This window comes from Salmo trutta, chromosome 10 (assembly GCF_901001165.1).
Source record: "Salmo trutta chromosome 10, fSalTru1.1, whole genome shotgun sequence".
NCBI classification, from domain to species: domain Eukaryota; kingdom Metazoa; phylum Chordata; class Actinopteri; order Salmoniformes; family Salmonidae; genus Salmo; species Salmo trutta.
This window is the reverse complement of record NC_042966.1, coordinates 28,867,306-28,894,169: the sequence shown is the minus strand read 5'-3', so window position 1 is coordinate 28,894,169 and position 26,864 is coordinate 28,867,306. Positions and strand designations below refer to the sequence as shown.

The 26,864-nt window shown below is 43.2% G+C and overlaps 1 protein-coding gene across 2 annotated transcripts in view; it reads right to left on the bottom strand.

Moving 5' to 3' along the window:
* LOC115201531 (endothelial PAS domain-containing protein 1) overlaps positions 1–26,864 on the bottom strand; it is a 54,140-nt gene that overhangs the window by 15,945 nt on the left and 11,331 nt on the right. Inside the window, exons 2-4 of one of the 2 annotated variants that reach the window (XM_029765236.1) lie at positions 6,192–6,382; positions 1,261–1,409; positions 439–523 (exon numbers count right to left, since the gene is read on the bottom strand). In XM_029765236.1, the coding sequence (XP_029621096.1) occupies positions 439–523; positions 1,261–1,409; positions 6,192–6,382 (425 nt within the window). The remainder of the gene's footprint in view (positions 1–438; positions 524–1,260; positions 1,410–6,191; positions 6,383–26,864) is intronic. The other variant, XM_029765237.1, reaches the window with a different exon arrangement.

The following is a 26,864-nucleotide window of genomic DNA, read 5'->3' as shown; positions in this document are numbered from 1 at the left end:
TTGTCCAACAGCAAGTGTTCATAGGGTAGTGGAGTAGTGTTTATAGCCTGGAACATGAAGTTATGTTAACTATTCATTGTGTGTGCAATTTTACAACTTCTGATTAACACAATAGGCTAAGGCTGCTATAGAGAACACAGTGTGTGTGTGTGTGTGCGTGTGTGCGTCCGCCCAGAGACAGTATGGCATTCCATCCTGCCTATCTCAGAGAGCCATTGTGCTCCGCTCCTCTCTCCTTTCTTCCTCTCCTCTCGTATCAGTCCAAGTCCCTTGTCCCAGCACACATTCACCATGCACACGCATACTTTTCTATCTCTCTGTTGGCGAGCTCTAGATTCCACTCTACACTATGTGGTCTCTGCATGTTTTGGTATGTGCACGTGTTAATTAAACGACAGTTACGACACACTCTTTCACATGAACAGAGAGAACACGTACCATTTTTCAGACTCAGGTTCTCGCGAATCTCGTCGTGGTCGCAGGGGTGGGTGAAGTCAAAGATGCTTTGTCCAGTCAACTCTACCTGTAGAGACACACATATGGTGTCACGTCAGCAAGGACACAGACAGTGACAACCATTTGTTACATTGCCAAAGAGACTAGTAACACCTACATTCAGCATTCAGTCACAGTGAAGAGGTTATGAAGACTCTGGCTCTCTGAGAGCATTGGTTATAAGAGACATTAGCTGTAAGAAATATAGGTGAAAGTGATAGTGTGAGAAGTGGTAGAGGGCCTTCTGGCCTACATAGCTAGGTAGTGCCAAACAAGCCTCTGACAGGGCTGACATTTCACACGGCTATGAGAGACATCACCAGCGACAGCCCATCTCTGTGTGTCTGCCTTCCTGTCTGTCTGCCTTCCTGTCTGTCTGTCTTTCTGCTTGTCTTTCTGTCTTTCTGCTTGTCTTTCTGTTTTTCTGCCTGCCTGCCTGCCTGCCTGCCTGCCTGCCTGCCTGCCTGCCTGCCTGCCTGTCTGCCTGCCTGTCTTTCTGCCTTCCTGCCTGTCTTTCTGTCTGTCTTTCTGTCTGTCTTTCTGTCTTTCTGCCTTCCTGCCTGTCTTTCTGTCTGTCTTTCTGTCTGTCTTTCTGCCTGCCTGCCTGCCTGCCTGCCTGCCTGCCTGCCTGCCTGCCCGTCTTTCTGTCTGTCTTTCTGCCTGCCTGTCTGTCTGTCTGTCTCCAGGGAGAGAGTACTGGATGTATTGTACACAACAAACAACCTGATTATGTTGATGTTTCAATCATGTAATGTTTCTGCTCACCTGTGTTAAGCCCATGAACTTGTTGATGTTTTCTGAGAGGAAGATCATGTCGCCGTCTGATGTAACCACGGTGACAAACCCCTCCAGTGACTTCAAATACATACTGTCCGTCTGTCTGTCCTCCTCTGTCTCTGCACCGTTGGAGCAGCCTTTGGGAAAACACACACGTCAGATGTGCAACATTATATAACTGTGTGTGTGTTTGTGTGCGTACGTGTGTGTGTTCGGCACAAGTTTGTCTCATTGTGAATGGCGACAGCTAGTCTTACTGAGGTCCGACACATAACAAAGAATACATACAGACAAAATACTTTACACTGAACAAAAATATAAACGCAACATGTAAAGTGTTGGTCCCATGTTTAATGAGCTGAAATAAAAGATCACAGAAATGTTCCATACACACAAAAACCTTATTTCTCTCAAATGTTGTGCACATATTTGTTTACATCCCTGTTAGTGAGCATTTCTCCTTTGACAAGATAATCCATCCACCTGACACGTGTGGCATATCAAGAAGCTGATTAAACAGCTTGATCATTACACAGGTGCACCTTGCGCTGGGGACAATAAAATGTGCAGTTGTGTCACACAACCCAATGCCAAAGATGTCTCAAGTTTTGAGGGAGCTTGCAATTGGCCTGCTGACTGCAGGAATGTCCACCAGATCTGTTGCCAGATAATTGAATGTTAATTTCTCTACCATAATCCACCTCCAACATCGTTTTAGAGAATTTGGCAATACGTCCAATCGGCCTCATAAACGCAGAGCATGTGTATGGCGTCATATGGGTGAGCGGGTTGCTGATGTCAACGTTGTGAACAGAGTGCCTAATGGTGGGGGTGGGGTTATGGTTTGGGCAGGCATAAGCTACAGACAACGAACACAAATGCATTTAAATCGATGGCAATTTAAATGCACAGAAATACCTTGATGAGATTCTGAGTTCCATTGTGATGCCCATTTCTTTTAAGGTATCTGTGACAAACAGATGCTTATATGTATTCCGAGTTATGTGAAACCCATAGATTAGGACCTAATGAATTTCTTTCAATTTACTGATTTCCTCATATGAACTGTAACTCAGTAAAATCTTTGAAATTGTTGCATGTTGCATTTATATTTTTGTTCAGTATATATACATTTAATAACATTGACATGTAGTGTGTGTGTGTGTGTGTGTGTGTGTGTGTGTGTGTGTGTGTGTGTGTATTCATCAGTGACACATACATGTCAGTACATACACACAACAAGTAGGTCACATGGGGGAGAGGCGTTGTGCCGTGAGGTGTTGCTTTATCTGTTTTTTAAAACCAGGTTTGCTGTTCACTTGCGCTGAATGAGATGGAAGGGAGTTCCATGCAATCAAGGCTCTGCATAATACTGTATGTTTTCTTGAATTTGTTCTGGACCTGTGTGTGTGTGTGTGTGTGTGTGTGTGTGTGTGTGTGTGTGTGTGTGTGTGTGTGTGTGTGTGTGTGTGTGTGTGTGTGTGTGTGTGTGTGTGTGTGTGTGTGTGTGTGTGTGTGTGTGTGTGTGTGTGTGAAGCTTGTTTTCCTTCTTGAAGCCCTGGCCCATGTCCAAAACAAACCAGAACAACTTCATCCTGCATCTCTGAACACTCCCAAATCCCCTGACCTTCCCTTGGTCGCTTCCCTCACACACACACGCAGACACATAAACACACACACACACACACACACTTGAGAAATGCTGTTGCTTTAACAGTGTCCGTCTTAAGCCACACACTAATGAGTTAGCCTTAACCTTGAGACAAACATTCCCAGCACACTGAAAGTCACTGTGTAACGTACAATACATACTGCACAGTATTTGTATGTTTTTTTAAAAGTTGACTGAGAACACATTCTCATTTACAGCAACGACCTGGGGAATAGTTACAGGGGAGAGGAGGGGAGTTGAATGAGCCAATAGGAAGCTCAGTATCCAAGATGTTGTAGCTAAATCTAATGAAACCTACACAACCCCAAAAAATTCTCTGCAGTCTGCACCACGTTACTTGAAGCCAAGTGAGAAAATGTAGATAAAGTTAATCTGGCATGGGCTCAAAAGGGAGGCAGCAGAGCGACTACAGAGTCCCAGTGAACAAAATGTGGCTCCATGCTGGGGGTCGGAAGCCTGTGATTCCTCCAGTGTGCTTCCCTTAGATAAGAGCTGTTCTCAAGGCCTACGGGGGGCCAAGAAGGCCTGGGCCTGGATTTGGGATTTTGGCCCAGCCCAGAGAATGTAGCCCCAGGGGAGCAACGACTTTCTCATGGATCTTCGGCTGATGGGAGATTCAACTCTACAGGACCACCTTTTAGCCTGAACACTTGATTTTTGCATCCGTAGTTTTCTTCTCTACAATTTTGAGTAGAATATTTGGGATTGTAATAACTCCCATTTGGTACGTTAACATCAAACTACTACAGGACTACAAAAGCTTCAACAAAAGCATAGATTATAAAACAGGTCACAGGATGCCATGTCTTGCATCATTTCCTGTAGTGTCTGTACTGTATCCTACTGATCTGAACTCAGAGGACTTTCCTGTTAAACGTTACATTTTACCCCATCTCAGCAACACTACAGCTCAGTGCAAATGCAACAAATTCAAAATAGTTTAAAACGCGGCCTGATGCTGTTCTTAGATGGAAATAAACAGTTTAAAATGTGGCCTGATGCTGTTCTCAGATGGAAATAAACACAGTTCGTATTCTGAGTAAGAATGATAAGTCTGGTAGTTTTAGAGGAAATGTTTAATGCACATCAAAATCAAGCTCGTAAGCAACCATAAGATTCATTGAAACTTTATCCCTGTGAATAGCTGTAATTGACTCAATCAGTCAATCATTCATTCAGTGTCATAGTGGCTGAGGGGTCAGTGTACTAGTGTCCCAGAACCACATGGGCTGCTCTTATACACTGAGTATACAAAACATGACATAGACTGACCAGGTGAAACCAGGTGAAAGCTATGATCCCTTAATGATGTCACTTATTAAATCCACTTCAATCATTGTAGATGAAGGGGAGGAGACAAGTTATAGGATTTTAAAAGCCTTGAGACAATTGAGACATGGATACAGTATGTGTGCCATTCAGAGGGTGAATGGGCAAAACAAAAGATTTGAGTGACTTTGAATGGGGTTTGGTAGTAGGTGCCAAGTGCACCACTTTATGTCAAGAACTGCAACGCTGCTGGGTTTTTCACGCTCAACAGTTTCCCATGTGTATCAAGAATGGTCCACCACCCAAAGGACATCCAGCCAACTTGACATAAGTCAACATGGGCCAGTATCCCTGTGGAACACTTTGGACACCGTGTAGAGTCCATGCCCTGATGAGTTGAGGCTGTTCTGAGGGCAAAAGGGGGGGGGGGGGCAACTCAATAATAGGAAGTTGTTCTTAATGTTTGGTATACTCAGTATATACTGTCACAGAGGGTGTTTCCGCTGCTGCGGCTGTGTGTGTGTGTGTGCGTGCACGAATGCATGGCTGTTATACAACTGTTCTGTTTTAGAGAGGCATAAAAAGGGCACTTCAACAATCTGTACGATTCTTTCTCCTTGGGAGTGACGTGGTAGGTGTGTGCGTGTGCGTGCGTGTGTGTGTTGCATAGCGCCAAGGCAGGTCTGTGTTATGGCTGAGTTGAGAGAAGGAGCGCCAGTCTCACGGTGGCAGAGCCGGGCCTTCCTCTGAGTGCCTTCCAATCACATTCTTCATCCCACTCCAATCAGAAGCACAGCCGTGCAGATAAGACAATCGTCTGTACCATCTCCCCTCTACAGAGCAGCGATTCTGTCCCTCGCCTTCCCCTACTGTCCCTCACTGCCCAACTCCAGCCTATTCTGAACCTCTACGTCCCATGTCCTTTGCTCAATATCCCTCACCTTCTCACTGAACCACCTCTAGGCAGAACACTGAAATAAGTTCCATCTAAGCAAGCCTAAATGTCTTATATTGAGTGATAATTCACTTAAAATGCTTTTTTTTTTTACCAGGCTAAATTAGCTAATGTCATTGCCAGATTAAGTTGCTTATTTTAACCTTTAAAAATGTCATAATTCAAGTTGTTTCAAGATATTTTACCTTAATTGTCTTATAAGATATTTAGGCTTACATAGATTTCACTTGTTGCAGTGAAGTTACACTGTTTGACCAGGGGAGATGGCAAACAGAGGCAGGAGATGACCAGGGTGCCATGGAAAGGACCAGAAACTATTGTAAATAATATAGATACATTTTGCATCTGGAGTTGCTTCAGTAGTGTTTTCATGCGATGAAGTCTGATGTTTCTTTATTCCAAAACACAGACATTGTGGAATGCCAGAACAATAAAGAGGCTCCTTTGTCTTTCTTCCGGAGATTCTAATTTTATAAAAGCACGGGAAGGAGGACAAGTGTAATGACCTCCCCCATCCTCCCTCCCAATGCACACGCATCCGCCCTGCATCCAAGAAACTTCCAGAGACATGCTTGCCAGATTCTTCTTTCCTACATGTCTGTCCCCTCTCACCAAGGTTTTACATCATCTGTCCCAGTGCTGTTTCCTTTGTTTACTTCACTGTCACAATTATAGTAGAGGAGGAGGCAGATCAGTGATTCATAATCTTCATCTCATATATCAGTGACCTAATGGGACATCGATATCCTTATAGTAACCAAGTGCAGAAATAATTATCTTGCTATGACTAGATAACAATACACACACCAGGGATTATGGATTTGATAGTCTTGACAGACAGGTGACATAAGTATATCTTCATAAAACATATGTATTTAGTAATTAGTATAAGCTTTATCAGGAGAAGAGTAATGAAGGCATGTGTGTTTGTGTGTGTGTGTGTCTGACTACGTGTGTATGTGTGTCTTTATGCATGTGTGTGTGGTTGTGTGTGTGTGTATGCGTGCATGATATAGCGCTGACCTGGGCCGACGACCTTGCGGGTGCGCAGGAAGCTGATGGCCAGTCTCATGATGGAGGCTTTGTCCAAGTGGGAGCTGACGCTGTGTGGGAGGGGCAGCTGATGGGCCAGCTCGTAAAACCCCTCTGTCTCCTTACTTCGACGACAGCGTGCCGCGTCACGAGACTTCTCCTTCCGCCGCTCCGAACTGCTCCTTGACAGGAAGAGAAGTCAGGTCAGGTGGGGAGGTCAAGGGTCAAATGATCTATAGGCTACAGGTAGAATGTTCCACTCAATTTCCATTTCAATTCCAGTCAATTCAGAAGGCAAACCAAATTCCAATTCCAAATGTTCCTCATTGAAAATCATTGAAGTGGATTTGAATTTCAGTGTACTTCCTGAATTGAATGTAATTTAAATTGAATTGACCCCAAACTCTAACCCAACTCCTAAATAATGTATTGTTTCTTTGTGTTCTTTCTCCCAGGACCAGCACCAATCCCCTGCATTGTATATGGTGAGAGGACACAAACTGGCAAACACGTATAGGATATACTCATTGTGCTCAGCAACAAAAGAGACCCAAATCTCAAGAGAGTCTGTGGCTCAACTTCTTTGAAAGATAAATAGAACCACGCAGAGAATGATTAAGCATGCAACTTTTCCATGTCTTAATATAGTCGTCTAGTCGTCTGTTGTCAAACCTGTCCTTCAGTTCTGTACACAATCTCTGGTGGTTCTCACCATAGAGGTTTAGATAGATACAGTGGGTATAGAAAGTCACCACCCCCTTTCAAAATGTTCACCTTTTGTTGCCTTACAGCCTAAAATGAAAACACATCAAATTTGACTTTTTTCATCTTTATTTACACACAGTAACCCACAAAATCCAAGTGAGAATAAAAAAATGTAAAAACAGTAAGTAAAAGTAAAACAGTAAAATAACCTATTTGGATAAGTGAGTTTGGGACTTGGTAACAATGGTAACAGACTGCAGATGCGATCATTGGGAATATTGATACTTAACTGTTACTCACAATGCTGTGAGACAGAGTGAGACAGAGGCAGTGAGTGGAGAGAGAGAGAGAGAGAGAGAGAGAGAGAGAGAGAGAGAGATGGAGAGTAAAAACGCTTGCTAAAGATGTACCCAATCACTGAACCCACGTCCTGTGTCTCCGAAAGCAGGTCAGTACCCAAGCCTTGTCACCACAAGCTTCTTAGCTTCTCAAACACACACGTACACACACACACTTTTTTACTTATCGAGACAACAGATTATTAAAGCCATTGTGATAACCATAACCACACACAAAGGGCTCTGAATAAAAGATCTTCTAACATCCCAGCAAAGACATAACTCTCTTCACACACACTCACAGACAGGTGGGGGTGAAATATTTCTGAGAGGTTTTTGGGAAGCGGAGCAGAGAGCACAGACAAGTGGGGTTGAAATATTTCAGAGAGGTTTTTGGGAAGCGGAGCAGAGAGCACAGACAGGTTCTTTAGCAGTCAATCATATGATAGGATTAGTGTCTTACACCTAAATAGAGCTTAGACGGAGTCCCACTCTCAGGGCGGGGGGGGGGGGGGGTGAGAGTCAGAGTGCACAGAAAACTAAGAGCACGACGGGGAGTCCTGTGGTAGACCCACACAAAGACATACAGATTTGCAAAAACTGAGAGACACAGACAAAACATTTTGTGTGCTATAGGCTTTGCCTAAATCAACAAATTCCAACACAAATGAAACCACTCTCAAATTCATAGACGCGGCGATGGATGTAGGAAACACAAACATACACAGAGTTAATATATCCCCATTCCAGTGAGCACAACACAGGCCCAGTGCCAAGAAAATAATTACTGATATAATAGTACTGGAATGTACTTCCTCCATTTTTATAAATTGCTATAAACTCTTACCTCTGACCTCTGATCTCTTCTGAATTCACAATGAATCCAAAACTATGTCAGAACCCCATATTACAATAGCAGTGTGTATTAAAGCAAATCAAAAAGAATATGGTGTTTCTGTGTCAAACACTTTTGTTATATTTCAGTCTTCTGTGATGTATATAAAGTGTAATATTGGAATGTAAACTCAATGTAATACTCTATGTGTGTGAGGTGTATACTTTAATTTCAAAGTAGATTTGTTTAAGACGACCAATATACACTCTGTGTGACCCTGATTTAGCCCACTGCAGTAAAAGGTTCTGTGTGACCCTGATTTAGCCCTCTGCAGTAAAAGGTTCTGTGTGACCCTGATTTAGCCCTCTACAGTAAAAGGTTCTGTGTGACCCTGATTTAGCCCTCTGCAGTAAAAGGTTCTGTGTGACCCTGATTTAGCCCTCTGCAGTAAAAGGTTCTGTGTGACCCTGATTTAGCCCTCTACAGTAAAAGGTTCTGTGTGACCCTGATTTAGCCCTCTGCAGTAAAAGGTTCTGTGTGACCCTGATTTAGCCCTCTGCAGTAAAAGGTTCTGTGTGACCCTGATTTAGCCCTCTACAGTAAAAGGTTCTGTGTGACCCTGATTTAGCCCTCTGCAGTAAAAGGTTCTGTGTGACCCTGATTTAGCCCTCTACAGTAAAAGGTTCTGTGTGACCCTGATTTAGCCCTCTGCAGTAAAAGGTTAAACAAGAAAAAGGGGTTGAGTCTGACAAAAGGAAAAGCTACAATTACATTAAACCACAAAAGGGTTGGGGTGGTTATACAAGATAGGGTGAAAGAACGGCAGGTTGAAGAAAGTGTAAAAGACTTGTAAGTGATGTTAATAGTGTGTAATGAGTTTTGTTTCCTTGGTGTGTTGTCTGCCCAGGGATGCGGTTTGCTGGCGGTTTTACTGGGGCATGGCACGTGGCACAAGGAGGGTGAACTCTGTGTGCCCTGAGCCCTGGCACACCACAGCTACTGTAGTCACATGCCACACACAGTAAAACATGGTGTATGTTCAGGGGTTTGACTTTTTGTGACTTTTAAAAGCCACAAGATGAGAGTACGAATAAACTGCCAAGACAAACAATGAATAAAATAGCAAACTAGTTGAAAACTAAACAAAGCAACAGAATCCTTTACTTTGATATCAAATTTTCTTTGCTTCAAATCAGTTCACTCGATGTATTATTTATTTGGTTTTCACTGAGAGATTTATTTGGGTCTTGGCAAAGGTTCCCAAAATATTATATCTGACGGGACAGGAACTTAGCTGGAACTCACTCGATAAGTGGCAAGACTGATCTGAGGTGGTCTTGGACTGAGAGTGGTGGCACCAATTTGTTGTTGTCCAGACCTAGATCTTGTTCTGTTTCCTCCCTCAGTTTTGGATAAACACCAGACTGTGGTGTTCTGAGGAGTTGGTGCTTGGGTCTGCGCCAGGGTAAGAAGCTCAGACGTTCAAGTCGTTCCCCACAATAGGGTCCCATATTTGCCAACATTAACAGAAACAACACCCCACCACCTCCTTCCTCCCTCTCTTGTCCTATTTGTACCAGAGAATAAATCGACATTAAGCTGGTTTCCACAGAGACCGCCTTGGACGTAACGGTGTCATAGAGGCCATGTTCTAAAAACGGGAGACATTTTCCTTTCCTGTGTTGTATCCCATCGGCCAAAGGAAGATGGCGGAGCAGACTTCCCTCAGGCTCTGGTGTAATTCTGCAATAGCATACTGTTATCTTGCTTCATCTTGCTACACACCATGTCCTACTATCTGTAATTTTAGCCCTCAAACAGACAAGGAATTGATTTATTGCAAAGTCGTCATTGTCTTATCTATGGTTGGGAGCAAGAGTGATCAGTTAGGAATCTTGCCATGGCCATGCACTCTGACCTCTTGTGGACAATAATACACAATCCGGGGCATTTAACTGGAGGCAATGGAGATGTGTAGTTCAGTGGAGGCTGCTGAGGTGAGGACGGTTCATAATAATGGTTGGAATGAAGCTAATGGAATGGTATCGACCACATAGAAACCGTGTGCTTGATACCATTCCACCCACCTGTCTTCCCCAATTAAGGTGCCACCAACCTCCTGTGGTGTAGTGAAGAGCTACTGTGGGTCAATATCTTATCGAGGTGTTTTTACACTGACCCTTGTCACGTTAAACTATCCCAGAGGTCTGACCTCATTAACCCTGGTCATGTGATTTAGCCAGTGTCCACTCCTCACTGTCTGGCTAGTATCTGCGTGTGTGTGTGTGCGCGTGCGCAGCTAGTGGTGCCACTGTTTGATAGTCTGCCCTATTGTACTGCTCAGTCCCAGTGGAAGATCCAGGATATGAAACAATGGAGTCCCAGCACTGTTCGGGCACTGAGCCTCCCAGTGTACTCAGCGACCCCTCTCACAGGAGACAGTAGCCAATACAGATCCATCCGCCGAAGAGTTCAAACAGTCTAAACATCAATCATCAGACGACCCTTTAATCCAACTACATACCCAACAGCCAACAGTCTGACCCCAAGTTGGTCAATACGTCAACCCAGTTCACAGTGAGCCCAGCTTCAACCCTGACATCCAGGGGTGAGCCAACTGGCCATTACTTACAATCCCCAAGAGTCTATCAGGTCTGCAAAAGGCTTGTGTTTCATTCTAGCTGTCAAGTGGCATAATTAACTATTGTCAAAAGTGAGGCGCAGCCGCTCTGAAGGCTTGTTTAATGGTTATTTGGTCAAAAAGAAAAAAGGGAGCATTTTGACAGAGTGATCATCAGGCTTCAACGATCTGGCCACATAGCCTAGAGGTTGTCTACTACTAAGCTGCCATGCTGCTAGAGGTGGTTGTTGTGGGTGAGAGAGAATGTGTGTGCTTGTGGACAAGAGACAATGAGAAAGAACAGAGGGAACGAGAGAGAGAATTTTTGCTCAAAGAGAAAAAAATGTGTACAGTATGCAGACTCAACAAGACAAGAGAGAAAGAGAGAATGACAGACTTTCAGCATTAACAGAAGAAGAAAACATGTGGATGAAGAGAGAGACTCAACAAGCCTGTTCAGGTTGAAACATGGAAACCGCTTACTGAGGTTTCCTCATTCTCTGTCTCCTGAAATCCATCTGTATATCAAAGTTATCTACAAAACACATCAGAAGCCCGGGGACTAGGCAGAGATTACAGGGCCTTAAAATGTATTTCTTTTGAGGTACCATGTCAACACAGACCCCTATCACTGAACCACACATCTCTCTAATCTCCTTGAGAAGTAATGGAAAAACATAATGTTTTTTTTTTACATTCAGGGTCAGAACAGGCTAGTGGTAATCATCTTAGATTTGCCAGCATGTAAACACAATTCAAGTGTAGCACTAAATGGGCATAGCGTAGCTCATATACAGTGCATTCGGAAAGTATTCGGACCCCATAATGACAAAGCAAAAACAGGTTATTATAAATGTTTGCTAATGTATTAAAAATCTAAAACAGAAATACCTTATTTACCTAAGTATTCAGACTCTTTGCTATGAGACTTGAAATTGAGCTCAAGTGCATCCTGTTTTCATTTACCATCCTTGAGATGTGTCTACAACTTGATTAGAGTCCACCTATGGTAAATTCAATTGATTGGACATGATTTGGAAAAGCACACCTGTCTATATAAGGTCCCACAGTTGACAGTGCATGTCAGAGCAAAAACCAAGCCATGAGGTCAAAGGAATTGTCCGTAGAGCTCCAAGACAGGATTGTGTCGAGCCACAGATCTGGGGAAGCATCATTGAAGGTCCTTAAGAACACAGTGGCCTCCATCATTCTTAAATTGAAGAAGTTTGGAACCACCAAGACTCTTCCTAAAGCTGACTGCCGGGCGACACTGAGCAATCGGGGGAGAAGAGCCTTGGTCAGGGAGGTGACCAAGAACCCAACGATCACTCTGATAGAGCTCCAGAGTTCGTCTGTGGTTGTCCTTCTGGGAGAAGCTCCCAGAAGGACAACCATCTCTGCAGCACTCCACCAATCAGGCCTTTATGGTAGAGTGGCCAGACGGAAGCCACTCTTCAGTAAAAGGTACATGACAGCCCGCTTGGGGTTTGCCAAAAGGCACCCAAAGGACTCTCAGACCATGAGAAACAAGATTCTCTGGTCTGATGAAACCAAGATAGAACTGTTTGGCCTGAATGCCAATCATTACGTCTGGAGGAAACCTGGTACCATCCCTACGGTGAAGCATGGTGGTGGCAGCATCATGCTGTGTGGATGTTTTTCAGTGGCAGGGACTGCGAGACTAGTAAGGATCAAGGAAAAGATAAACGGAGCAAAGTACAGAGAGATCTTTGGTGAAAACCTGCTCCAGAGCACTCAGGACTGCAGACTGGGGCAAAGGTTCCCCTTCCAACAGGACAACGACCCTAAGCACACAGCCAAGACAACACAGAAGTGGCTTCAGGACAAGTCTCTGAATGTCCTTGAGTGGCCCAGCAACAGCCCGGACTTGAACCCGATCGAACATCTCTGGCGAGACCTGAAAATAGCTGTGCAGCGATGCTCCCCATCCAACCTGACATAGCTTGAGAGGATCTGCAGAGAAGAATGGGAGAAACTCCCCAAACACAGGTGTGGCAAGCTTGTAGCGTCATACCCAAGATGACTTGAGGCTGTAATTGCTGCCAAAGGTGCTTCAACAAAGTGCTGAGTAAAGCTACACACTAGAACTAGCTACACACAGTATGTATTTGATTAGTGGAGGCTGTTGAGGGGTTAAGACGGCTTATAATAATGGCTGGAACAGAGCTAATCCCATTCCATTTATTCTGCTCCAGCCATTACCACAAGCCCGTTCTCCCCAATTAAGGTACCACCAACCTCCTGTGGTCACAATACACACATAACACAGCAGTCAATCAATCTAGTCTTATGACCTTACACTAACTAACATCCAAGTAAAACATTGTGAAACAAATACACTGACAGATCCCACTTTGAATGCACATTTAAATGCAAACTCTCAATCCTTGCACATGGCACACACACACCAACAAACAAACGTCAGGCTTTTGACTCAGCAGTTCAGCTGCAGTCAGGTGTTCTCGCTGCGACCAAGAACAGCGTCACAAAATACCTTGTGACATCTTGAAAGGTCGGCGAACCTCCCTAAAATAATCTGTGTGCCTCTGCTGCCATCCCAGTCCTGTACTGGCTGGAATCCTCCTGGATCGGACCCCTGTCCTTGACCAGGGCCACATACACGCAGGCGCACACACACACACAAACTATCTCTTTCTAGGACTAAACTAGCACCCCTTGTACACAAGCAATGTCATCATTCAATTCAAATGTGTTGATACGCTTGTCCATTTCAGAATGTTCAGTGCACAGACAGACACCATATTAAACGTCATGATCATTAAATGGATACAGTTTTCTTTGGGGGAAAAAGGGTTAGAGGGGTTTAATCTTATTTTAACTGCTCTCAGTATCACTTGACGTTTCATGAGAAGCCTACCTTATCTTGCTTAACAAGTTTCAAGTTTTAATGTCACATTTAAAAAAAATGTAATCAGGTAAGACAGTTAAAAACAAATTCTTAATTACAATGATGGCCTACCCCAGCCAAACCCTCCTCTTACCCAGATGACACTGGGCCAATTGCGTGTTATCCTATGGGACTCCTGATCGTGATACAGCCCAGGATTGAACCCAGGTCTGTAGTAACGCCTCTAGCACTGCAATGCAGTGCCTTAGACCACTGCGCCACTCGGTCCCACATAGACAAGTACAGTGAAATGCCTTTCTTGCAAGCTCAAAACCCAACAACGCAATAATCAATAACAATGTATTACTAGAAGAAAAAAAACACACAAGAAATAAGAATAAGAAATATCAAATACACAATAAAGTAAGTAAGCATACTATATACAGGAAATATTTAAAAAGTCAGTTCCAATACCACATTTAAGTGTGCAGGGATACTGGAGTGATAGAGGTAGATATGTTTAGGGGTAAGGTGACTAGGCAATAGGATATAAGATAGAGTAGCAACAGCTTGTATGTGAGTGGGTGTGTGCATGTGTAGAGTCAGTATAAATGTATGTGCATATTATATGTGAGTGAGCAAATTATGGAGGGGGTGTTTGTGTGTGTGTGTTGGAGTGACAGTGTGTGTGAGTGTGTAGGGCCCTGTGAGTGTGCATAGAGAAAGTGCACAAACTGAAAGTTCAATAGAGATACAAGGTAAGCTCAGTCCATGTAGCTATTTTGTTAGCTATTTATAGGTTGTATTGCTTGGGGATAGAAGCTGTCAGACTTGATGCACCGGTACCTCTTGCCGTGCGGCAGCAGAGAAGATAGTCTATGGTTTGGGTGGTTGTGGTCTTTGACGATTTTCCAGGCCTTCTATTTCTTTTAACAGGCTTACAAAGACACATGACTGTTCAACAAGATTGTGAGAAGTCTGTCCAGGAAAACACGTATACATATACCGTATATTAATTTGACCATCCTGTTGTAGGAATTGTCCTGCACAGCAGGAAATGCAAACTTGTAGTTTATTCAAGGTTTAAAAAGTATTTTAAAGTTTGTAATCTTCCTTTAAAATGCAGACTGGATTTGCCCCCCCCCCCAAAAAAAAATCCATCAAACCATACAAAACATGTCCATGAATTATAATCCACATAATAACTCACATTTCCTGGTGTTGCAGGATTATTTTCCTGCTATAGCAAACTGGCTCAAATTAAGATCCTACATCTGTAGGAAAACAGTGGGCTTTTAAGCTCTGCCAGATCATGATGTAACAGTACAATGACAGAGTTGCCTTTGATATTGTCTGTTTCATTTACACATATTCACCCCTAGTTTACGCATTTTACCTGATTTAGCACCTGGCTGAGAGATGCAGGGCCGCTACACTTTCTCCATTCCAACACATTCCTGTAATGTGAGTCAGAATGAATAGATATGCAGTTCAGAACTTGTGGATCTCCATACAGCCCATCTGCTGTGTCTGTGTCGTAAACCTGCGCATTAATTACAGGAAGCTGGTAAAAACAGAACGATGGTGCATGTCCTGAGGCATGACCCTTCTATAGACTGTATAGACATGGGACCAAGATCTGTCCCTTTAGCTTTTCAAAGTGAGACGAGGACAGGGGGTACTAAGCCAGTAGAAGAGAAAGCATTAGCGTCGTTCCACCTAAAAAAGCACAAGAAAAGGATTTCGACACACACTATCTCAGATTTTCTGAAATCCTTTCTGTAGTTAGAAACAGATAAGATTAGCATTCCTGGAACATTATATTGTTAAAATATAATTTGATCTCTAAGAAATTGGGCTAATTATTGCACCCAAATTGGCAATTTTAATATATAGGATTCATATAATATCCAATAAATATAGTACCTAACATCCGATTTGGACCAAACTTTTTTCTAACAATGAGAAACATGAGGAATCCAAAGAGATGGTCAAAAAAAAACCACAGACCCCCCCCACCCCATGCCAATCCCACCAGATTTATTCTAAAATTGATCAGGAAAACAATTAATTTAATCAATCTACACACAATACCCAATAGTGAAAAAGTGAAAACAGGTTTTTAGAAATGTTTGCAAATGTATTTTTTTTTAATTAGAAAATATCTAATTTACATAAGTATTCAGACCCTTTGCTATGAGACTCTAAATTGAGCTCAGGTGCATCCTGTTTATATTGATCATCCTTGATATGTTTCTACAACTTGATTGGAGTCCACCTGTGGTAAATTCAATGGATTGGACATGACTTGGAAAGGCACACACCTGTCTACAGTTGAAGTCGGAAGTTTACATACACCTTAGCAAAGTACATTTAAACTCAGTTTTTCACAATTCCTGACATTTAATCCTAGTAAAAATGCCCTGTCTTAGGTCAGTTAGAATCACCACTTTATTTTAAGAATAATAGTAGAGAGAATGATTTATTTCAGCTTTCATTTCTTTCATCACATTCCCAGTGGGTCAGAAGTTTACATACACTCAACTAGTATTTGGTAGCATTTCCTTTAAAATTGTTTAACTTGGGGCAAACGTTTCAGGTAGCCTTCCACAAGATTCCCACAATAAGTTGGGTGAATTTTGTCCCATTCCTCCTGACAGAGCTGGTGTAACTGAATCAGGTTTGTAGGCCTCCTTGCTCGCACATGCTTTTTCAAGTTCTGTCCACAAAATTTCTATAGGATTTTTTTCAGGGCTTTGTAATGTCAGGGCTTTGTAATGGCCACGCCAATACCTTGACTTTGTTGTACTTAAACCATTTTGCCACAACTTGGGAAGTATGCTTGGGGTCATTGCCCATTTGGAAGACCCATTAGCGACCAAGCTTTAACTTCCTGACTGATGTCTTGAGATGTTGCTTCAATATATCCACATAATTTCCCTTGCCATCTATTTTTTGAAGTGCACCAGTCCCTCCTGCAGAAAAGCACCCCCACAACATGATGCTGCCACCCCCGTGCTTCACGGTTGGGATGGTGTTCTTCGGCTTGCAAGCCTCTCCCTTTATCTTCCAAACATGACGATGATCATTATGGCCAAACAGTTCTGTTTTTGTTTCATCAGACCAGAGGACATTTCTCCAAAAAGTATGATCTTTGTCCCCATGTGCAGTTGCAAACCGTAGTCTGGCTTTTTTAATGTCGGTTTTGGAGAAGTGGCTCTTTCTAGCTGAGCGGCCTTTCAGGTTATGTCGATATAGGACTCGTTTTACTGTGGATATAGATACTTTTGTACCTGTTTCCTCCAGCATCTTCACAAGGTCCTTTGCTGTTGTTCTGGGATTGATTTGCACTTTTCGCACCAAAGTACGTTCATCTCTAGGAGACAGAACGCATCTCCTTCCTGAGCGGTATGATGGCTGTGTGGTCCCATGGTGTTTATACTTGCGTACTACTGTTTGTACAGATGAACGTGGTACCTTCAGGCGTTAGGAAATTGCTCCCAAGGATGAACCAGACTTCCAGAGGTCTACAATTTTCTTTCTGAGGTCTTGGCTGATTTCTTTTGATTTTCCCATGATGTCAAGCAAAGAGGCACTGAGTTTGAAGGTAGGCCTTGAAATACATCCACAGGTACACCTCCAATTGACTCAAATGATGTCAATTAGCCAATCAGATGCTTCTAAAGACATGACATAATTTTCTGGAATTTTCCAAGCTGTTTCAAGGCACAGTCAACTTAGTGTATGTAAACTTCTGTCCCACTGGAATTGTGATACAGTGAATTATAAGTGAAATAATCTGTCTGTTAACAATTGTTGGAAAAATTACTTGAGTCATGCACAAAGTAGATGTCTTAACCGACTTGCCAAAACTATAGTTTGTTAACAAGAAATTTGTGGAGGGGTTGAAAAATGATTTTTAATGACTCCAAACGAAGTGTATGTAAACTTCTGACTTCAACTGTATGTAAGGTCCCAAAGGTGACAGTGCATGTCAGAACAAAAACCAAGCCAAGAGATCGAAGGAATTGTCCGTAGAGCTCCGAGACAGGATTGTGTCGAGGCACAGATCTGGGGAAGGGTACCAAAAAGCAATGTCTGCAGCATTGAAGGTTCCCAAGAACACAGTGGCCTCCATCATCCTTAAATGGAAGAAGTTTGGAACCACCAATACTCTTCCTAGAGCTGGACACCTGGTCAAACTGAGCAATCGGAGCAGAAGGGCCTTGGTCAGGGAGGTGACCAAGAACCCAATGGTCACTCTGATAGAGCTCCAGAGGTCCTTCCAGAAGGACAACCATCTCTGCAGCACTCCACCAATAAGGCCTTTATGGTAGAGTGGCCAGACGGAAGCCACTCTTCAGTAAAAGGCACATGACATCCTGCTTGGAGTTTGCCAAAAGGTACCTAAAGGACTCTCAGACCATGAGAAACAAGATTCTCTGGTCTGATGAAACCAAGATTGAACTGTTTGGCCTGAATGCCAAGCATCACATCTGGAGGAAACCTGGCACCATCTGTACGCCTTCCCTGTAGCTCAGTTGGTAGAGCATGGTGTTTGCTAACACCAGGGTTGTGGGTTCGATTCCCACGGGGGGCCAGCACAGGAAAAAAAAAAATGTATGATATGTATGAAATTGTATGAAATGTATGCATTCACTACTGTAAGTTGCTCTGGATAAGAGCGTCTGCTAAATGACGTAAAATGTAAATGTATGAAGAATGGTGGTGGCAGCATCATGCTGTGGGGATGTTTTTCAGCAGCAAGGACTGGGAGACTAGTCAGAATTGAGGGAAAGATGAACAGAGCAAAGTACAGAGAGATCCTTGATGAAAACCTGCTTCAGGACCTCAGACTGGGGTGAAGGTTCACCTTCCAACAGGACAACAAACCTAAGCACACGGCCAAGACAACGCAGGTGTGGCTTCGGGACAAGTCTCTGGTTGTCCTTGAGTGGCCCAGCCAGAACCTGGACTTGAACCCGATAGAACATCTCTGGAGAGACCTGAAAATACCTGTGTATTGACGCTCCCCATCCAATCTGACAGAGCTTGAGAGGATCTGCAGAGAAGAATGTGAGAAACTCCCCAAATCCATGTGTGCCAAGCTTGTAGCATCATATCCAAGAAGACTCGAGGGTATAATCACTGCCAAAGGTGCTTAAACAAAGTACTGAGTAAAGGGTCTGAATACTTATGTAAATTTCATATTTAAGCTGTTGTTTTTTAATATATTTGCAAACATTTAAAAAAAACTTTTTGCTTCGTTTGCTTTGTCATTATGTGGTATTGTGTGTTGATTGATGAGGGGGGGAAATAATTTAATACATTTTAGAATAAGGCTGTAACGCCAAAAAAATAACAAAAATAAAGGGGTCTGAATACTTTTCGAATGCATTGAGTTGCATTGGATTTGTGCCACAAATTAAACAAAGTTAGCATTTCAAAAAGTGACCAGGTAAACAACACCAAAGCAAGCATGGGGTGCTCTCATAACTTATCCATAAACTGTTTGCAGGGTAAGGAAACCAATATGTAAATTTGGATTTGGTTGAACTATCCTTTTAACACTGAAGGGAAAAGCACCATCTAGGGGCCAGAATCTTTGGGGCAATTAATTAGCTTTTAACAAAATAATGTTGCAGGAATGCTAATCTTATTTATTTCTAACTACAGAAATGGTTTCAGAACAATCTGAGATGGTGGGTGTTATGGCTTGCTGAAATGACATGGAACGACCCAGCATGTATTCTGATCAATTCAGGGCCCCTTGGCAGAGAATGCATACCTGACATTCTCTACTGTTCTCTTCATCACCTGACATTAACGCTGATGGTACTTAAACTCCTAGCTGTGGCAAGTCACAAGGCCCCTTGGGCACATTGTTAAGGAGGATTAAGAAAGGCAGAACAAGTGTGACATTTTGAGATGTAGCTATGATTGAAGAGCTATGAAGAGCAGAGTGTTGAACTTTGTAAGAGTTTAATGTGATACAAGAGTGTGATATAGTATGTAGAATCTTAATTTGAGCCAGTTTGCTACAGCAGAAAAATAATCCTGCAGCAAGAGGAAATGTTCGTTATTATGTGGAATATAATTAATGGACATTTTTGTATGGGTTGATGCATTTTCGTGAGGGAAAATCAAGTCTGCAATTTCAAAATGGAAATTATAAACTTCAGAATCCCTTTTTGAACCTCAAATACACTATATGTTTTACATTTCCTGCATTGCAGGAACATTCTTCTGCAAAAGGGAGATCAAATTAAGATCCTACACATATAAGCATGTTGAACTCAGTGCACTGTTGCTCCAGAGTCATAAGATTTCCTAGTACCAGAGTAATCCTCATCCAGTAGGGGTGTTACCTAATGAGGACCAGTCTGGTTCACACATTCTGTTGGTAAACGTCTAGGCAACAAATACACTTGGGAGTAGCAATATCCATTTTCCCTCATTTACTTTGGGAATTCTTTCTTTTCCATCAACCTTTTTTGAGTTATGGACAATTCCACTGTAAGGGAATTGCGCTGAGACTCTGATTTTTCACTTTAAAATGTATGCCAAACAAAAACCATAGCTTTTAAAGTTTAACAAACCAGACAACTATGTGGACAAGGATTTATTTTACCAATTTACACAGAACATTTGACAAAAACACACTTAAGGATGCAAAGTTTGGTAACAGAATTTTGGTCAACTATCCCTGAGTTTTTAACTGTACTACACAGAAAATCATAATTATGGATATGAATGTCATTCTCTTTATGGTAATGTATCCTAAATACATACAAAAAGTTAGACATTTGCAATATCCACCTTTGCATATTTGAGAATTATTCTACTCACTAGCTATTGTTTTAACCCCCAAACAAGACCAAATTTGGACCTATCGTAGACGTCTATGTTTCACAACTTTGGATATCAAAGTACAGCACAGTAGAGCTCAGTCGAGTACAATACAGTACAGTAGAGCTCAGTACAGTACAGTAGAGTTCAGTACAGTACAGTATATTTCTGTACAGTACTGTAGAGTAGAGTATAGTTCAGTACAGTACAGTACAATGCAGTACATTATAGTGTATTCATCTCAGCTGTGCTCTGTATTGAACTCTACTCTATGTTACTCTAGAGCACAGTACTCTACTGTGCTCTACTGTACTGTGCTGTGCTCTCCAAACTTGTGAAACATAGACGTCTATGATTGGTTCAGATTTGGTCTGGTCCGGACTGGACCAAATCTGAACCAATCATGGACTTCTATGTTTGGGCCAAATCAAGGCCGGTTCAGACGTGACCAAAATTCAACATCTGTGGAAGTTGAAATAAATTAAAATATAAAAAACAAATTTCAACTACTTTTCAACATCCATGGATGTCCTCTGTCGGTCAGTCCTCAGTGGGTGAGGATGCTGGTAACAGTTAATGTAAAGAGAAGGGGGCTCATGTGTTGGTGTCAGAAAGAGAGGTGACAATAACTAGAAATAGAGAGAGAGAAAGAGGTTTTGCACTTGCTTTGACCACCAGATGACAGAAAGAGAAAGATAACAGTTATGATCGGAGTGAAAGGGAGGACTATAGCAGGTGACCCAACTGTGGTTTGTGACTACTATGATTTCCCATTGTAGTCAATTCAATTGCATTCATTAGTTACAGATTTCTGGGAAATTCTGTTACCAATTTGGTAACAGAATTTTGAGTTTGAATCACTTTATAATTTGTAAACCAAATAGATATCAATAACATCACTATAACTAATTGGTAGTTCTACCTTTACTTGTTACTTCTGTGATCTTTCCTTATCTTCCCTCCTCATTAGAGACATAAACTAGAAAATATCTTAAAGATCTCAAAGGGACAGGATTCTTAAACTTACACAAGGCAAATAATTTCTCCAAAACTAAATATAAGTGTTGATATTAGTTGGCAGGGAACTTTACGCCTACATTATTCTGTTAAAACCCCTTTTGCATCTGTTTGACCAGAAATCAAAAACTTTGCCTATTCCAATACTTAGGTTAGAAAATTGTTGAATAATTTATATAATGTATGCCTTAATTTATCAAAAATATAGACTATTAGCTTGCACTTGACACCAGATTTGACATGCTCCTATGAACTTCACATGTTGGAAATGTCCATATGCTTTTTAATATTATGTATATCACAGAGGTTGTCCTTCTTGGTACCCCCAAGTTCAATACACACCCAAGTGAGGTGTGTTGGGTCACAGTCAAGGTCGAACACATGTGGGTAGTAAATACTTTAGGTTTTTCTTAGAAAGTCCACATAGTCACACAGCAAATTGGTCAGTGTTGATTTTTCAGTGTAACATTTCTAGTGTTGATTTAGGTGTTAAAGTAACTCTATAAGTGTTACATTAACACTCCTGGTGTAAAATAACCCCCGTATTGGTGTTAATAATCAGAGTTAAACCGAAACCACGCCCATCACTATCATATTTCCCAGCATGCTCTATTGCAGATGGATTTTTTGGAATTGTTTGTTTCAATGTGTATGTTTTTGTATGTACATTGAATAATATGACACATCACAAATATTAATGACTTACATTTGCCTAAACTAAACCAATCTGTTACTTGGACTTATAGCACTCGTTACTGAAATGGTTGTTGCAGTTTAGATATGTTAGGTAGTCTCATATCTTAGTCTTCCCAACCCAGCAATTATTCTGAATGCAGGTTGCTGGTGAATAAAAATTACAAATGTTGGATATCCCCATTCCGGCTGGATTCCAATAGGAATTACACATCCCTTTGCAAGCCGGCATAATGTGACTTGCAGGCCTGATTTTGCCTGTAAACCATGAGTTTCAGGCCACTGTATTATGGTAGAACTAGGCCCTCAAAATAACGCCTTCTGAAATGTGTTATATTGTGCCAAAGAATTCTATTTGAATGATAACATACTCACTTAGGATCTCACTTGGTGACAGCCAGAGGACAAAAAATGTATGAATGCAACAACCATGTCTCTTTCATTAACAAATACAGTCATGGCTGGAGAATTTGCTCTGCAGAAAAACCTCAGGGGCCTTGCTTTACCTCCTATTTAAAACAAAACCTATATCAGAAAAAGCCCCCATTGCCACTGTGAGTGAAAGCTTAGTTAAAATAATGAGGCTGCCACACCTCCACTTTTTCCTGTTTTTGATTAACATGTCAGTCAAAGACATTGCTTCAACATACCTAACCTAGCACTCCAACCTACCTTTTTTCTGTTGTGTCATTCATCCCCACGTCTCCTCTTCTGTCAGAGGGTTAATGTCATAACAAACAGAGTAATGCTTAGGAAACAAAACATATACATACATACACTCCCTTCCAGAAGTGCCCTGAAGGACCTACAAGGTCTGGACAGTTTGTGAAGTAGGACAGGGGTGGGAGAGAACCAGGTGGCTAGATACAAGCCACTACAAAGACATTACATGGACGTTATAGGGACGCTACAGAGAAGTTACAGGAGCGCTACCGGGACGCTACAGAGAAGTTACAGGAGCGCTACCGGGACGCTACAGGGAAGTTACAGGAGCGCTACCGGGACGCTACAGGGAAGTTACAGGAGCGCTACCGGGACGCTACAGGAGCGCTACCGGGACGCTACAGAGAAGTTACAGGAGCGCTACCGGGACGCTACAGGGAAGTTACAGGGAAGTTACAGGAGCGCTACCGGGACGCTACAGAGAAGTTACAGGAGCGCTACCGGGACGCTACAGGGAAGTTACAGGAGCGCTACCGGGACGCTACAGGGAAGTTACAGGAGCGCTACCAGGACGCTACAGAGAAGTTACAGGAGCGCTACCGAGACGCTACAGGGAAGTTACAGGAGCGCTACCGGGACGCTACAGGGAAGTTACAGGAGCGCTACCGGGACGCTACAGGGAAGTTACAGGAGCGCTACCGGGACGCTACAGGGAAGTTACAGGAGCGCTACCGGGACGCTACAGGGAAGTTACAGGAGCGCTACCGGGACGCTACAGGGAAGTTACAGGAGCGCTACCGGGACGCTACAGAGAAGTTACAGGAGCGCTACCGGGACGCTACAGGGAAGTTACAGGAGCGCTACCGGGACGCTACAGGGAAGTTACAGGAGCGCTACCGGGACGCTACAGGGAAGTTACAGGAGCGCTACCGGGACGCTACAGGGAAGTTACAGGAGCGCTACCGGGACGCTACAGGGAAGTTACAGGAGCGCTACCGGGACGCTACCGGGACGCTACAGAGAAGTTACAGGAGCGCTACCGGGACGCTACAGAGAAGTTACAGGAGCGCTACCGGGACGCTACAGAGAAGTTACAGGAGTGCTACCGGGACGCTACAGGGAAGTTACAGGAGCGCTACCGGGACGCTACAGAGAAGTTACAGGAGCGCTACCGGGACGCTACCGGGACGCTACAGGGAAGTTACAGGAGCGCTACCGGGACGCTACAGAGACGCTACAGGGATGCTACAGGGAAGTTACAGGAGCGCTACCGGGACGCTACAGAGACGCTACAAGGATGCTACAGGGATGCTACAGGGACGCTACAGAGACGCTACAGGGACGCTACAGGGACGCTACAGGGATGCTACAGGGACGCTACAGGGACGCTACAGGGACATTACAGGGATGCTACAGGGACGCTACAGGGATGCTACAGGGACGCTACAGGGACATTACAAGGATGCTACAGGGACACTACAGGGACATTACAAGGATGCTAGTGCAGGACTCACCATTAGGCAACTCAGGCAATTGCCTGGGGTCTCACATCATCAGAGGCCTCGTGAACTTGGCGTAATGTTGTTTAATAACACATCATTTCTGTTATCTTGCCTTCATCCTTTACTTGAGGTCCTCCTCCGCTCATGAGTAACCTCCGATGTGCGCTATTTAGCAGTAGTGACAAACAGGGCGGTTTCTGTTTTCTTCCTATGAATTTGGCTATAGCTTTTGAGCAGTTGGGGCTATTAGCTAGTATCATTGCATAACAGATTTTTTTTTTTTTTAAATATCTCAACATTTCTTTCCCAACAATTTAAATCAACACCTACATACAAAAAAAACATATCCATGGCCACGGTGAGTGACAGCCTACATGTGAATGTAGGCTGTCACCTTTGATGAGGGACCAAAACAAAGTATTGCTCTCTTCAGGAATCATTGTCACTCTCTCTCTCTTCTCCAGCCCTCCCTCTCCGTCTCCCCCGCTTACATAAGTAGCAAATCATTTATTATTAAACATCTATGCACTAGCTACATTCCTCTCGCCTGTACAGGTTTTGTTTAATATTTGGTATTTTCATCCACTATTTGTTATGCCTGTATAACAGTGTAGGTTCCGTCCCGGGCCCAACCCAGCTCGAACCAGGGACACACATCCACAACTGACACCCACCGAAGCATCGTTACCCATCGCGCCACAAAAGCCGTGGACCTTGCAACGCAAGGGGAAACCCTACTTCAAGTCTCAGAGCGAGTGACGTCACTGATTGAAACGCTATTAGCGCGCACCACCGCTAACTAACTAGCCATTTCACATCGGTTACACCTGGAGTACAACAGAAACACCATTAGAGTTAGTAAGAGCTAAGGGGCCAGATTTTTATTTTAAGCACCAAAAGAAGGTTACTCACATGGCTTCCATTTTCGCCATCTGTATTCAATAAAAAATACATGCAATGTAATGTCGATAAAGGTGGTTTCAGGTCACATAATTGGAACAGACCATACGCCTCCCTCCCAAATACACACACACACACACACACACACACACACACACACACACACACACACACACACACACACACACACACACACACACACACACACACACACACACACACACCTTCCTTCCTTGCTTGCTTACAGTCAGTCTTCCTGTGGTAGTGGCGTCTTGCTAAACACAAACAGCAAACAATACGGCCCAGGCTAATCTCTGATCCTCTGGAACATAGTGTTCCTGCACACAGTCTAACAAACAGCGCCCGCCAGCTAGCCACCAGCCGCCAGCCCAACCAAGTGCAGCGCAGCCCAACGAGCTGCTCTCAATCAGGGGAAGGGAGATAAGAGGAGATGGCTGATCCATCTGATACACTCACTGAAAGGCATGATGGGATCACGCCCAGTCTGTTCTGACGATGGCTGCCCCCTGCTCCCCCTTCCCACGCCATAACGGCCACCCACATCTTCATGTTCATAACTTAATGTGCCACACCACACATCTGTCCATCATTCTCCCCTCGTGCCACTTCAACATCTTAATGAGATTGTCAACAAATATTTGACATCTTAACAGGCAAGACCACCTGCATAGCGGCCACAGGCACATTTTTCTGGAGGATAAACATTCTTCTGTGATTTGCTGACTGTGATGGGCTAATATTCAAAAACACAGGTGGCGGACCACAGTTGCCCAGTGCCGCTCTGCCACTGCATACAAACTAGGCAACCGCTGCCTTGGCAGAATAATGATTTAAGTGAGAGTGAGGGAAGGAGGGAGGGAGGGAGGGAGTGGCTAGAGTTGTTTCATCGCCTTTCATCTTTCTCCACTGTTTTATCAGATAACAACTGAAAATGGTGTGATTTAAGTATAATCTCAAGATTGGGATTTAGTAAAAAGATTAGGATTTAGTAAGAAGGAAATGCATCTCTGATCCATGCTTTTATTGTCACGGTGTCTCCCTGCCTACCTCCAATGCAAAATTACTCAATTCAAATGACGTTGGTTGATGAACTACTATACCACACACATTAGAACTTTGCAGTTGAGTTGCTGTCCAGCATGTGGACAGTGGATTAACATTTTAAAAACAATGTTTTGGCACATTCTTTTATTTTATGTGTTTGTATTTTTTGTACTTTTACCTCTTTATCTCCCTAATTTCGTGATATCCAATTGGTAATTAGTCTTGTCCCATCGCTGCAACTCCCCTACGAACTCGGGAGAGTTCGAAGGTCGAGCGCCATGCATCCACGAAACACGACCCTGCCAAGCTACGCTGCTTGTTTTGGCACATTCTAATAGTAACTTCCAAGCCACAACTACATGGGCAGACACAGGCTTTTTAAGGCTTGCAGTCTGGGCCAAGGAGCTGCCTATCCTATATGAGTACCATCAGCTCAATACAATAGTGTGTCATAAGGGCCCAAGACGTGTATAAAAACCTTATGAATCATAGCCTCAAAGACATAGGGGCTTGGTGGATAACGTTCTATACAGACATACTAATATCTCCAATAAAAAGGGGGTATTGACGGGAATGGGCCTGGGACTGAGGACTGGACTGGGTTGAAT